The sequence below is a fragment of the Hydractinia symbiolongicarpus genome, chromosome 4 (assembly GCF_029227915.1).
Source record: "Hydractinia symbiolongicarpus strain clone_291-10 chromosome 4, HSymV2.1, whole genome shotgun sequence".
Taxonomy (NCBI): domain Eukaryota; kingdom Metazoa; phylum Cnidaria; class Hydrozoa; order Anthoathecata; family Hydractiniidae; genus Hydractinia; species Hydractinia symbiolongicarpus.
In genome coordinates, this window is record NC_079878.1 from 27,161,012 (window position 1) to 27,175,873 (window position 14,862).

The 14,862-nt window shown below is 34.1% G+C and overlaps 2 protein-coding genes across 2 annotated transcripts; both read left to right on the top strand.

Annotated features, from left to right (window-relative positions):
* Positions 1-745: 745 nt before the first annotated feature.
* On the top strand, positions 746-2,522 carry LOC130642398 (uncharacterized). The gene is made up of 2 exons (XM_057449484.1): positions 746-2,344; positions 2,502-2,522. Exons 1-2 carry the CDS (start codon positions 746-748, stop codon positions 2,520-2,522), a joined length of 1,620 nt encoding a protein of 539 aa, XP_057305467.1.
* Positions 2,523-10,923: 8,401 nt separating this feature from the next.
* On the top strand, positions 10,924-12,796 carry LOC130640694 (fucolectin-1-like). Its single transcript, XM_057447210.1, has 3 exons — positions 10,924-11,299; positions 11,384-11,417; positions 11,531-12,796. Exons 1-3 carry the CDS (start codon positions 10,994-10,996, stop codon positions 11,953-11,955), a joined length of 765 nt encoding a protein of 254 aa, XP_057303193.1. The 5' UTR covers positions 10,924-10,993; the 3' UTR covers positions 11,956-12,796.
* Positions 12,797-14,862: the final 2,066 nt, after the last annotated feature.

Below are 14,862 nucleotides of genomic sequence, written 5' to 3' on the forward strand. Positions count from 1 at the left end.
AATTCGTCGCGCATAAATTAGTAACAAAATTGTGTATTGCATTTTTAGGTGACTTTGCGGTCCCCGTTTGTGGTGATAAGGAAATATCTTCCATGGGTTGCACCACAAGTAATGTTTTCTGTACAAGGTATATATATAAATATCAAGTCAGACATTTCCTATAATTGCCTTGCGGTGGATAGACTGTGAGACCGTGGATCAGTGAGAAGTTGGCTGTCTCCCTGCCTAATCGTGTAATGCTCGAACGGCCTCTAAAAGTTCTCAATTAAAAAGGTGTATTCTTTAATGCGTAGTAGAGCAAAAACTGGATGGAGTATCAAGAGAAGGAAAGTTTAGCCTGCTAAGCAGAAGGGCTTCGATAAACATCTACAGTTGGAAATCAATTGCTCCGAGTGGGATGCTCGCAGTTGAATAAAAACTAATAAAGATGCTGACAAAATGGTGAAAATTCTCAATCAAGATATTGAATTTTTGTCAAAATGCAAGAGATCGGGTATTACACCAATACACTGTAGAATTGGAGGAAGGAGATCGGCTTCACCGGTAACGAAAAAGTTCATAAAAGATACTGAAAAGAAATTATTGAATCGTTCGATCGTAAAAAATTACTCTAAACGCTGGAAACAACAACAGATGAAACAAAAAAAACGAAAATCTGATAGAAGATACATTATCTCTTACTGATTATGCAAACCTTCTAAAACTCACAAAGAAAAAACATTCAAAGAAAATTCAACACAAAAACATGCATCTGTCAAGAAAATTCGAAATATTACTAAAGAAAAAGTTCAAACAAAATAATGAGATAACACCAGAAGAGAAGAAAGAACACCAAACAAAAACGCTATTAAACTTTTCTGGTATTGAAATTCCTGATGAATTTATTCCGTTATTGTCAAAGGGTCTCGAATTCAAAATTTCAACGAAGAAATTACCTATAATTGACATGGTTTGTGGAATCGAAGAAGCAGCAAAATCGTTTTCTTCACCTTCAATGGCAAATGGATTTCGATTTGAATGCAAAAGAATTATGGAAAAAGGAAAAAACACTAAATTAACAAATATTACAAATGAGCTGTGTAATGGGTTAAATGAATGGTTGAAACAAAATAGACTTATTTTGATCGAAAACGACAAAGGCAGAGCAACATGCATAATTTCGCAACAAAAAGTAGACGAATTAATTAATCAAGAATTATCCAACAAAGAGAGATATGTAGAACTGAAAGGTGATAATATTGAGAAAGCAAAAACGGCTATTAACAAGGAAATTGCAAATCTCCGAAAAGAAAACATGTTATCGATAGAACAAATGAAACAATTAAAACAAATTACGCCGTCAACACCTATGGCAAGACCATCATTAAAAACTCATAAAAACCCACTAAAGGTCAGACTTATAATAAACACTCAAGGATCTGTATTCTACAAAATTGCTAAATTTGTTAGTAAAGAACTTAAATATCTAACAACATCAGCAAAATCATACATAAAAGACACGGAGCAATTTGTTAACAAAGTAAAAGAAATTAATTTGGACGAGAATGAGAAGTTGGTGAGTTTTGATATTGCAGATATGTACCCTTCCCTACCAAAATCTGAAGTCATACATGAAGCAGAAAGGAGAATCAGAGAAGACACTTTTAAAACAAATGTTAATAAAGAAGCCTTAGTACGTCTCGTGAAAATCTCAGTTGAATTTATGACCTTCAAAATAGGAAACAAATTCTACAACCAGGCGGATGGTCTCTTCATCGGATCACCTGCGTCGCCATGTTTTGCCGAAATCTACATTCAAAGAATAGAAGAAAATAGTATCTACTCAATGTTACACGCACCAAGAATTTGGCTAAGAAAAGTAGACGATACGTTCACTGTTACAAAACATAAAACCGAGGACACCTTAAATGAGCTGAATAACATTCATTCAAAGGTAAAATTCACAGCGGAGGAAGAAAAGGATGACCAGATCCCATTTTTGGATTGTTTAATAATGAGAAAAGAGGACAATACAGTGAAAGCAAAAGTGTATAAAAAACCTACGCATACGGGACAATACACTAATTATACGTCAAACCAACCTTTACACGTAAAATTATCGACAATTAAAACTTTAACGAGAAGAGCAAAAACCATTTGCACAGAAGAAGCAGACCTCAAAGAAGAATTGAATTATATACAAAAAACTATGCAATTAAATGAGTTTCCCAAGAACATCGTAACAAAAACGATAAAAGAAACATTAAACAAAGAATGTAATGGAAGAAACCAGACAGATGACGACACGAATTCAATTCGATTGTTTTTACCCTATGAAAAAGGCATCTCAGAACAAATCGCCAGAGTATGCAAGAAATTTAATGTAAAATTAACACATACGAAAAACAAAGCGCTAAAAAATGTTGTAAAAGGCAACAAAATATTGAAAAACGGAAACCAAGACAATGAATCAGGTGTTGTATATAAAGTAACATGTGGAGATTGTGGAAAATATTACATAGGAGAAACAGGAAGGAAGTTGACAACACGAATAAAAGAACACAAAAATGGCGCAAAAAACGATAAAGAAAACGTCTCTGGAATGTCCAAACACATTAAAGAAACAAAGCACGAAATGAACTTTGAGAAAATAGAAATTCTCTATAGGGAAAACAATTTTATTAAAAGAAAATTTAAAGAGGCATTAGCGATTAAACAACATAAATCGGATTTATTGAACAAAAAAGATGAAATAAGACGATTATCTGAAATTTGGGAAAACATACTATAATTTTTAACGACTTTTATTGTTAATAAACGATTTTTATACATTTTATTTTTGTCAAGAGAATTTTTAACATTTTGTACATGCATGTTGAAAGACGTTTTTACTTGTGATCTGAAGATGCTCTGACAAAAATCAGGGAGAAAATTTATCAAAATTTAATTTGTTATTTATTGCCTTAAACCCAAGAAATATTCGCTAATGAATAAAAACCATCTGGACTTAAAATTACAACAACAAGATAAGGAAAGAAAGAAATCCCCAGAGCATTCTCCTCCAGCAGTTTTGTTGTTTTTAGCGATCTAAGATGGTTTTTTGCGATTTTGTCCCCGATAGTTTCTTTTAGTTGACATAAGAGATGGGAGGGGTTTCAGATGGTTTGGAAGAGAAAAGTAGTAGGAAGTGGTGTCAGAGATGACGGGTGTTTTAGATAGTTTAGGAAATAGAAGTAAGTAGAAATAGGAGAGATGTCAGCAAGTTTTTTATGACTCGCTTTTTTTCTATTAAATTTCTATTTTGGCGGGGAGCGCCGGTAGGGGGGACGGAAAGCAAATCGCTAGGATTTCAATTTGGTGGAAAGAAGTCAGCCAGAAAAAATTGAGTCAGCTCTCTCCACTTCCTACTACTGCTCGAGGTCCTAATGATTTTTGAAATGCCTTGCGTGATAGGGTACGGGAAGCTTTAAATCCAGTAAACTTTCAAATCGCTTGCGGGGTGGGGTAGTTGAGATTCAGAAGCGAGTGTCAGATGTAGGGTTTGGTCGAGGGATTGTTTTTGTAATGGCTTGAAAGAGACAGGTAGTGATATGGCTGGGGGTGATGTGATTCATGTTGAATGTTTTTTAACTTTTTTTATTTTGACGGGCGCTGGCGGGGGATACGGGCGCCCGTCAGGATGAAAATTTCAGGGAAAAGAGCATTCCGAAATGAATTAAGCCAAAACCGACCACTAATTTTGAAAACGTCCGAGTTTTTGATCCACTTAGCTATTCTTTTTTATGGTAATTTGTTTCATGAAAATCTGGTTGGTCGAGACACGGCATTTTTAGTTAAGAATAGGTCGGCATACAGCTCTAGCCACCTGATTCATTAGTTACTCTTGCTAATATCACATAACATTTCCGCAGATACATAGTTAACTTTAGTTGATGATAGCTTGATGATAGGACACGGAAGAGTATTTTCAATAAAGCGAAGAATAGGACTAAATCGCAATGCAGATATAACTAGTCTTTTAAGACAGAGATGTTAATGAAAAAAGGAGGTTTCTCTCCAAAGAAAAAGTAGAAAATGGAAAACTTCTGTATTCTCCCCTTTACAGGGATGATTACGAACCTAATGGATTTCGGCTGTACTGAAACAAACACGTATCAATGTGGAAACATGAGGATTGGTGCGGGCCCTGGTGCGGGCCCTTGAGTAAGCATCCCCTGCCTCCCGCAAGACACCAGCAACATTCGTTGACACCCTCCGCCAAAACCAAGAACTTTTGTTAAACGTTGGAAAAAGAGAGTCTACAACTACAAATCGTATCGTTGTTGCTTTTACTTGGAACCCAGCCCTTAGAAAGGTTGTGACAACGAATGAAAAGCAACACACCTAGAAACAAAAAAGCTTTTCGACCTTAGACATGTAGTAGATCACTATTTCCTTACATGTAATGAACCCCTTCTTATCCTTACTGCCACCTAAAGGTAGCTAGCATAAAGCTGTCCACTTAGTTGGAACAATAACAGAACTTAGATAACATATAGCTAGCTAACTTTAACCGTTAACTACCTATAAACAAGGGCTAGCATAAAACTAGCTACAAAGCTAGCGTAAAATTAACTACACAACTGAGATAAAACTACCAATGTAGCTGGAATACATTTTTGTGAGTGAGGTAATTCTACTCTATAGCTAGCTAGCTAATATCTATAGCTAGCAAACGGCAACGTTGTAATATCAACAATCCCACTCCCCCCTATTAAAAAAGAGGCAACCCACGAAAAGAATATACATGGCAGCAAGATCTAAAAGTTTTATATATAGCTAGCTAGCAAGTCAGTTTGGTAATAATAAGGAAGCACAGTTTTTCACCCCACTCAAGTTATCACATCGCTTTTAATTTAAAGGAAATTTATGTTACTTAGCATATATATACAAATTTCAGAAAATTGAAAAAAAATTCCTGATCTGGAAATCTCTTCTAAACCACAAAATAATTCCCGATAAAGAAATATTTTCCTTTTTCGTAACTAAACCCGAACTGTGCACTAATGCCGGTAATCATTCTGGTTCCGTTTAACATTTCTAGCATTGTTAGATACATCAGGTTCTAAACAAAATATGTCACTGACACTGCAATATTCCGTCCGCAACACAATGAGGTACTGCTAATGCAGAAAGCCCCCGGAAATACGTGTCATCAAGTTAAACTTTTTTCGTTAGGTTTTTGATTGCCATGGAGCACGTAAGAACTTGAATTTTATACGATTCAATCAAAAAAGGCAACTAACATATTTCGCTTGCGAACCTAGGGGACCCTGTCCCCACGCTCCACAAAACTTTCTATATTGATTGCTAAACTGCTGGTTATAGGCTTACAGTCTATTTACAAAATCTTGACTAACTTCATTTACATCATAATGTCGTATACACTTCATTTCCATCCTTTTACTTCAACCTTGAATTAAAATTTAAAATTGTTCTCGTTTCCGAATCCACATGCCTACAAAACGATTCATGTACAGAACAAAATAGCTAAAGAAGAGATGTTTCTACCCTATGATGGTTTACCCGAAAACTTTTTGTAGCAGATTTTTATCATTTTAGGATGGAAAGACCAAAACATTTTCGAAGTAACATCAACCATGTGCCATGACACTCCTATTTTTAAAATCCTTATCTCTTATTTTTCGGATTTCTTGATATATTCTTCTTTATCAAAGTTCTATATTCGAGGATTGTATATTACAAATACTTAAAAAAATTACAGACCCTCGCCCCAAACACCCACTTACGCCCCGAAATGTAAACGTCTTCATTTTGCGTCTGTTTTACAGCTTACGAAGTTTTCGAATAGCTTTCGTTCTTTGAGGCTTTTCGACTGCCTGTGAAATTATTTTTTTGATCCGAAACAGTAAAAGTGTCTTTCTAAGTAAAAAAACATGGATCTTTTTCATGGACTTTGTGTCTAACTGACGCCTCAATTTGTCACTTTTTGTCTAGTTGGTGCCATATTTTTGTAGCAAGTATCGCTACAAATATATGCCAAAAAATAGATTTTAAAAAACTGGAACTTTATTAATAAATGCTGATGGCATCCGAAATTATTGTTAGCAGTCAATGATCTAATAAGAACTGATTTTTAATTATCATTTGAGAGAAATCATTTGTACCAAATTGTACGCCGTAGAACCCACCACAAGGGAAGTTATGGGGTAGCATTTCTTTTTTCTCCTCCCTAACCCCAGCGGCGTCCTGGCCTTTATACCCTGGCATGAATAGGGTTATTGTTACTAATTTATTTTATTAAGGAAGTAGTGCAGGTACTTTCTTGATGCTTTCGGCGAAGTAATTCGGAATTTGCGTAACCAAGCTTTCTAAAACACTCCTTCTTCTTTTTATTTTATGGATTTTTTTAACCCTTGAGTTAATTCCACAACGGACATCATCCAGGTAGATCATTATTTCTGTAATTCCTAATGCGTTATTTATCATTTTTTTTAAATCATCCAGGTAATTTCTTAACACCTTTATGTGCCTTCTGAAATAAACATGAACAAGCACTCAAAATTTGTATACTTAGCCTCAATTAATCTGTCGCGTAGAAAACCAGCCAGGAAATCAAGCGTTCACCGATGCATTTTTTTTGTATTTCTATCTCACTTGGAGTGGATGGAAATACAAACAGCGGCTTTTAAGTCAAACACTTGGTGGGAAGTCAGCTTTCTTTAGAATGCTGCATTAGCGAACATAGTTTTATATCCATGTACTCATGACTGTTGTCATTTCAGAGCAAATAATTTAAAACTGCTGCTGAGTTTTGCTAATCTGAATTCCTGGAATTGTGTACGTCATATGGTGTCACAAAACTGGGTGCGACACCATATGATCAAAAATTCAATCAACCTATGGTTGGACGTATTTTTTAAATTGTGCAACGAAATGCAAAATCCTCTTAATTGTGTGAAGTTGAGGTATTCGGGTACTTTTTAGAAATAACATACTGCACAAAATTCACTCAGTTCTGTTGGGAAGTGAATAATTTGTATTGTTCTATTTGCACGAAGCATAGAAGGTTTGAAATACCCTTGGTTTGGTTAGGAATTCATTTAGTAATCACGACAGAAAGTCAAAGGCTATGCTGCGGCCGAACTTACCGTGTTATAATTAATTGTGTCAAAAAATGAAGTTACAGCATTTGGTGCCCGCTTAGTTTCCCTGTGTGGGGCAATAGAGTGTCGGGTTCGGATACATCATAACTGGATCTTTGTATACATTTGAAATGTTCAAAGTAGGCCTAAAGTTATGGTATAAGCAGTACGCTAAGATTTTTATCCCCTGTTATCATTTAAAGCTTTGTCATGTCTTTCAGCTAGCTAGGGAATGCACCCAGCTGGATTAATCTTATTGTTTGTTTAGAATAATACACCTCCGCTTGGTCATAATTATCTACATAGCTAGCTACGGTTGAGAAGATGTTGCCAAAAAGCATAATACTCATATTGTTTCTTTGTTTTCCTACCTAGGGAAAATGTCAAATATCTAGCTGTTGGCTACATCAGTTGTAGTAGAAATTAGTGGCATTACTTTTTATAGCTTCAAACAAACTTCAAACTTTCTGACTTTATTGCTTGATTGTGAACTTTGGCTGTTGTTTCTATTTCCAACCGTCTTAACATCGGCACACATTAATTACTGGATAGTTAAACGCAATGTTTTTTGAGTTTTTAAGTTCTTATTTACTGACAGACTGACTTGGTCTGAAATCACTCTAACGCTAGACATATGCGACATTCGCCTATTTATAAAAGTAGGTTCCTCAGGAAATGAGTATGGTCACTCTTCCAAAAATAGGCCGTTGATATTTTGTGAAAATACTTCGCAGATGATTTAAGACGAATGTCTTTCTTGTTTGTATTGATTTGAATTTTTGTACACAAAACTTTGCATTGCACCGAGCTATCACGTATTTTACACGTACTTTATCTTAACCAATTTTCCTAAAACGTTTACCTGAAGATTTACCTCGTCTCAGAGACAGCCACTAAATAGGTGAAACTATAATGCTAAGAAACTTAAGTAGTATAGTTAAACTTAAATAAATAATCTGCAAAGGTGGAAATCAGCGTTTTTTATTTTTACTTCTTCCGCGACAACCTTGCTGAGTCTTTTTGAAAAATGCTTAGTATTGAAAATATTTCCTTGCACACAGCTTCTTCGATGGTGATATAAAAAATAAAATAATTGGTTGCTTGCAGGTAGAAGGTCGAAAAGGATGAGAACAAAAACACACAAAGACAGCAGTATTTGTAGCTACAAATTTTAAAATCTTAAATTTTTCGCGAAATGGCGGTTAGCAAGACTGTGCGTTCTTTTGCAATCTTTGACTAGGTTTGATCTGTTTGAAATGTTCCCTGGGATCCCAGACTCCATTCCTGGTAGAAGTTGTTCGCTATTCAAATGTTTCAAAAATATCTTAGTCTCAAGTAAAGTTTGAAAATGTCGTTTTAATAATATACTATTGGGAAACAAACCTAATACAAGATGTTAACTTCAATGTTTTATTTCAAACCTAGCGCCCTCCCCTCGTTCTAATGCATTTTGCCCTCGTTGTCAACCTTAAAATCAAGGAGATTAGTGGAAGTAAATGTCAACCTTTTTGTATTAAAAAACAGAAAATTATCGGAGAATTTTGATTGCCTACCGGGAAAGTTAGTCAGTGATAAATATTACGTAATATAAAGTTACCTACCATAGCTTAAAACTTTGTATTTTAAGTCACTCGAGGACCAGTTAGAATTCTGTAACGCCCGCCTAGTGCTTTTTTCTTATAATCCTGAGTTATTTACTACTACGACAAGTGCACTTCACATAATGAGTCAATATATCACACAAGGTACAAAGTTCATTTTTGTGACGGCAACTGCTGAATTCCTTTGTCAGGAATAAAATTTAACGTAAATTGTTGTCTTTAATCGGCCATTTGCTCTGAGTGTCTGTTATTGTACCGTGTGTTAGTACTGTAAATGCTGCTTCAATGCGAATTGTCAGACCTGCATACAGTTAATTATTGTTCATTCTAAGGGTAGAAGACAAATAAGGCGTCAAAATCGGCCTGCCTTATTATGAATGCTCATTTTTTTTTATTGTATTTGCACGGTTATCCCCGAATTTTACTTTGACTTTTGAAAATTCATCAATAACTCTATAAATTGTATTTTCCTATATCAAGCGTGAGTAGTTCTACAACAACATAAATCATCGATAGACCTACGTAGCGTTATGGATCCGATATGAATTCGGCGACCAATAATCCCACTAATCATATGCTTTACCTTTCGGTCAGTCACCCAGAACCATAAAAAACCTTATTCTAGTTGTTATTTACATAGCTGATTACCTTACAACGATGTAAGTTTTCGTATTGCACGGCAAAATGGGTGACTGCTTTTTGCGCAGAGTAGGAAGACGAATTGATAATGCGTAGCCCGATTTAAATATTATGTAACTAGATCAAAGTGCAACACACTTAATAAACTATATAACTCCATTGAATAAAGAAATATAATCTGTAGGTTATACCTTACTTCACCAACATGAAAGAAAATTTACCTTCAGGATAATTTCACAGTCGCATAATCAAGTTCGTTCTTTACTTGGCCATTGGAAAACGTGGTGGCAAATAAGTAAACTGATTAATATTATTGGAAATTAAAGATCCTCTTTTAGATAATCAGAATGCAAGAAGGTTCATTCTAGGCTATGTTTGGACAGATGCGACTGTCACCAATGTGAAGCATAATTCACCCAAATCAAGGACCTCACTTTTTATATTAGCTGAGAGTCTCTTCGGTAGTAGAGTTTCATTATCCAGGACTTAAATATACAAACAAACAAAACTTTATAGTTAAAATTTTTAAGATTTGTTTTATGATTTTTCATTCACATAGACCTTTCTGCTTCTCTATTTGACACTTTTTTAAAGATCGAATGTCTTTATTTTCTCCTGTTGTTTGCACAAACAGGGTTAATATTTTTGTTTCCTTATAATACTACTGTTTGCAAATGTACAGTGACGAAAATTAAGCGATTTGGCAGAAAGAAATTAAAATTATCTGCATGGCTGATCCAAAAAATATAAATAAAGTAATATATCAAGATGAAATAATACAATAAAACCTATATGATAAAGTCTGTAAGAGAAACATCGAACACATTTTACATAAGAAGCACCCACAACAAATAGGGAGAATATGTCAGAGTGTACAAGCTCTTAAAGAGCCTAATAAAATAAACCTGTGCATTTTTTGGCCTTTATTGGTTGATTATATCTTTCGATAAGAATAATTTAAGTCGATCTAGCTATGACATGCTAAAGAAGAGTTCAAAGATACATGTATCAGTCTTTAAGTATTGTACGTGTCTCAAAATAAAATTCTTTTTATTGGCATTTGTTTACATTCTTTTTTCAGAGTCTTACCTAAACTTTCTTTTACGAAAATTAATTTGATGTAGTTTGCCGAACGACTAAAAGTCTTTCTTAACGAGCTCACGCGTGCACTTAATGCGTGCGTTTCTTGATCGTGATTGAGCAAAACAATAACTGAAGCATTTTTTGAAACTTAATTAAAACAACGTAAGCATACAAAAAGTTATTATTTATGAAAGAAACTTCATCAATGAACTCGTGGTTTACAATGACGAGAGACTTCACCGCACCCTTAATACTCTCTGTATATCGTAAGGTCTGTATGAAACAACCAATGCTTATTCAACATGTTTCAAACACCACTCAAACATAAATAGATGACTGGAGAAGGCTATATACATCTAGAATATATATCTATAATAAATACATATGTATAATAAAATAAATGTGTTTCTTTTAAATTATTCATATTTTATACATTGATGAATCTCATGAGTTAGATAATAACTCGTGTACGTAATGCTAGTACGTTTAATACGCATTGGTTGTTTTATTCGCCACACTTTTCATATTGCTGTACAGTTTGCCACAATGGTTCGTTATTTGAACATGACAAGCCGAAATTTTTGGTCAATTTTTTTTGTCGCGATTAACATGGCTAAATGGTATAATTGTACATATTACGTAAAGTCACACGAAAATACAAAATACAAGACGATAACAGAGATTTCTTCTTGTCCTTCACTGCTAACATGCGTTCAAAAATGTCGATTGAAAAATTTGGATGTTGATTATAAGGACGGAAAATGCTACTGCGTTACTGTTGCTGGAAACACAGATGGCGAAGAAAACCAGAATAAAGAAAAAGCAGCAGAAGTTTATTCCGCAGTAAAAGATGTAAGTTTTCAGTAGTAACATTAATCCAAAAGGTAATCATCTTCTCCTTCCCTTGTTCTTTTTATTTATTGATTGATTTTTTAGCCTTCGAGTTATTTGGAAAACGAACATCAACCAGGTAGATTTTATTTCCGTACTTGTAAATTACTTGTACAGGTCAATATAAAAAACCTATGATTTTATTCGCATTCTCCAATAAGTATGAACAGACATTCAAATTTGTATGTTTAGCCCCAATTAATCTGTCGCTTGGAAAACCGGCAAGACAATCAAGCGTAGAAGACGGTGGGGATGCATCACGTGGAGTGGATGGAAACAAAAATGGTCACATGAACGCCAGATCGTGTTTTCACACACTTCATAAGCAAACAGACCCTTGGTGGGAGGTCGAACTTCTTCAGAATGCTGTAATAACGAATGTTGTTCTATATCCTCGTACTGATTGTTGTCATTTAAGAGCAAATACTTTGAAACTGCTGGTGAGGTTTGCTAATCAAGATTCCTGGAATTTGTGTGCATCTATCGAAAAACTGGGTGCGAAACCATTTGATCAAAAATGCGATCAACGTGTGGTTGGCGGTATTTTTCGAATTATACAACATAATACAGAACCTCTTCATTTGTGTGAAGTTGAGGTATTCGGGTACTTTTTATAAATACAAACTGCACGAAATTAGACTTCACTCTTATTGTTTATTATTAATTAATTTGAATTTTAAGGGTTCGAAAGTATTAATCACCTTAACTTGGTGATTTTTTCCAATTTAACCATTAAAATTGCGAAAAAAAGCAAACATAATTATAGAAATAATTAAAACAAAAAATTTCACAGCTGTCGACAAAGAGCGACATATTTTTAAGAACAATAAGTCGTATGTAGAAAATTCTAATAAACAATGAAGTACACTGTTTGTTATGATTTTTAAAAAGTCATCAACACTTTTTTATTTTACATATTTTCCTTTTCATCGTCATTGTCAACGTCACCGTCCTCGAAATCGTCATCGACATCATCATTATGAAAGTGTTTGGTTAAGCAACTTTATACATTTCGCCGTTAAAGATATCAAATCTTTGCGTAATAAATACTTTTTATATTACATTGCAATCACCAACTATATCTGTTTTTTTTGCTTTCTTACAAAATTGCTTTTAACTGATGGCAAGGTAATTACACTTTTGTTGCATTTTCGAAGAGGACACGTGGAGGGCACTGACAAAGGTAGCTGTTAAAATGCCTTAGGGAATAGTTTGGAAAGTCTATAACCTTATAATCAATCAGAGGGTATACCAGTCTCCTTTTTTTACTAACTTTTGACATCATTTAAACGGTCTTGATTTTTTGTGACTTATCCAAAAATTTTATGAATTAGCACGGTAAGAAATTCTTATTTTAAAGTGTTTTTTGCTTTGTGGGATGGCCAGTTCGTTAACAATGGATATAATCAGAAATTTTTGTAAAAAATTTAAACTAAAATATTTACTTTCTATACTTTATTTGTTGTAATTATTATTTATTTATTATTTAGAAAGTGAAACAGCTATCACAATTGCGCAGCAGTACGCCTTCTTGCGTAAGGAAACATGCTACAAAAAAAGAAAAATTCAACATCTGATAATTTAAAGGCTGCTTTAGGATAATACTTTCAATATATTTGTTTAGTGTCTATAACTATTAAAGTTCGCCGATTATTTTCCCACATTTTTAATGATCAAAACCAATTTTCTTCCAGCCATAAAATCTAAAAATTTGTACTACTATTGGCTATCCTTATTAATTACATCATTTTGAATACACTTACAAGTACAAGCAAATAATTCTTGCGAAACAATTTTTATGAGTCATAAGAAAATAATCCTAACCCATTCTAATAAAATGAAGTCATAGATCAGTCACGTGACCAAAATATAAATTTTTTACTCTAAACTCACACTGAATTGAATTTTCATTCTACTAAACTTCATGTGACAACAGTTTACGAAACCCGAAATACTTTGTGGGTTCTTAATGCCTTCTCCCCCTGGCTATATGTGTCAAAACAGTCTTTAGCTAATAGCGTTAACGAGTGCACAAAGCATTGGAAATGACGTGATAAAATAATGGAAAAAGTATCATCAAAGTATAGGGCTTTTTTCAACAACTAATGCCATTGTACCATTGCTTCATCGTGTTTGAAACGCTTCGTCAATGTTAACATTTTTAAATCAATTGTTATTTTTTTGCTTTCGCAACTTGATGTGATGCAACATGATACATTGATTTCAGAAAACAAAGAATCATAATGATATTACTTAAGATTGCTCCGAGGTTGCTCATAGGTTCAAAAGAATTAAGTGAAATTATAGTTTTTGTTCTTTTGCTTAAAAAAGCGTTTTATAAGAAAGGTCGGTAGATATGCTAGATATTTAATTAAAAGATTAAGCGCTTCAATCGCCTTAAGTAGTGTTTTCTTCCCCAAAGATTCAATTCCATACTACCTCAGGTACTAAAATCATGTGATTTAGGCGAAATAATACTTTGATTTACAAATAGATTGCTTCTAAAGAAAAAATATTAAGAGCCTTTCGAGATATATAAGAATACCTAAGCACGCACTATTTATTTCTCTCGGTGGCGAAACCGAGGTGATAGACATCGACAAACCTATTCATATTTTTTTTTATGATAGGTGCTATTAAAATGTAAAGACAACCTAAAATTATCACTTGAATGACGAAAGAGTAGTAAACACGTAGTTAGTGTTGTGAGTGAATTACTTTTTGCTAACGATATTGCCTCGCTTTCAAACGACATCGAACATGTGCAAAGCTGCAAGAGGTGTTGAGGATGCTGCTACATTGGTAGGTCTGGCAATTATTGCAAGTAATTTATGTCCTTTAATCAAGACCGACCTGTGAGCCTTCTCCACAAAAAAGCATAATTAATGGTACGAGATGGTTTCATAGATGCGTTTGTGCTATACGGTTTACAATTTAGAATAAATTAACTAGGGCAATCTAATAGACCAATATGTAAGCTATTCAAGAAAATGAATTTTCAACACGCAAAAGAATTAACTTGGCAAAGTTCTGGGACCAAGAGATTTCTTTAAGTCAAATCGGACACCATAATCGGACACCATAATCAATCATTAATTATCAATCAAATTTCCTTTTTATATATTTCTCATAAGTTTTCACTTCACGTCGTTATTAACTACTCAGAAGATTTGCAGGTATCCTTGTATATTTAGAAGTGGCTATTTTTTCCAATAAGATAATTACAAACGTACTAATAACTAAATATATAATCTAGATAACGTAACAAATATTGCAATATTCCGTTTCAACCTCCGTTTGAAATGGTGATAATCGTTTATTTATATCATCAAAATGATCTTCGGATATTTTTCTCAACTTGCTGCACATCATGTAACTACGGTCACACATCAGCTGCTTTGTTACGAGGGTGAGTAATTATTCGCACTAATTTTCTTGTGTACTAAGGAAAGCGATAAGCACGACGTTAAACAATATGTCAACAGGTGGTCATACTCACCACCAAAAACCTGAAGTATGATGCC

Bases quoted from the DNA above. Each gene is read 5' to 3' on its own strand.
- LOC130642398 (XM_057449484.1), top strand. From the start codon at position 746: ATGCATCTGTCAAGAAAATTCGAAATATTACTAAAGAAAAAGTTCAAA. The intron at 2,345-2,501 runs GTATGCAAGAAA...AATATTACATAG, and splicing joins TCTCAGAACAAATCGCCAGA to GAGAAACAGGAAGGAAGTTG.
- LOC130640694 (XM_057447210.1), top strand. From the start codon at position 10,994: ATGGTTCGTTATTTGAACATGACAAGCCGAAATTTTTGGTCAATTTTT. The intron at 11,300-11,383 runs GTAAGTTTTCAG...TTGATTTTTTAG, and splicing joins TTTATTCCGCAGTAAAAGAT to CCTTCGAGTTATTTGGAAAA. The intron at 11,418-11,530 runs GTAGATTTTATT...TTGTATGTTTAG, and splicing joins GGAAAACGAACATCAACCAG to CCCCAATTAATCTGTCGCTT.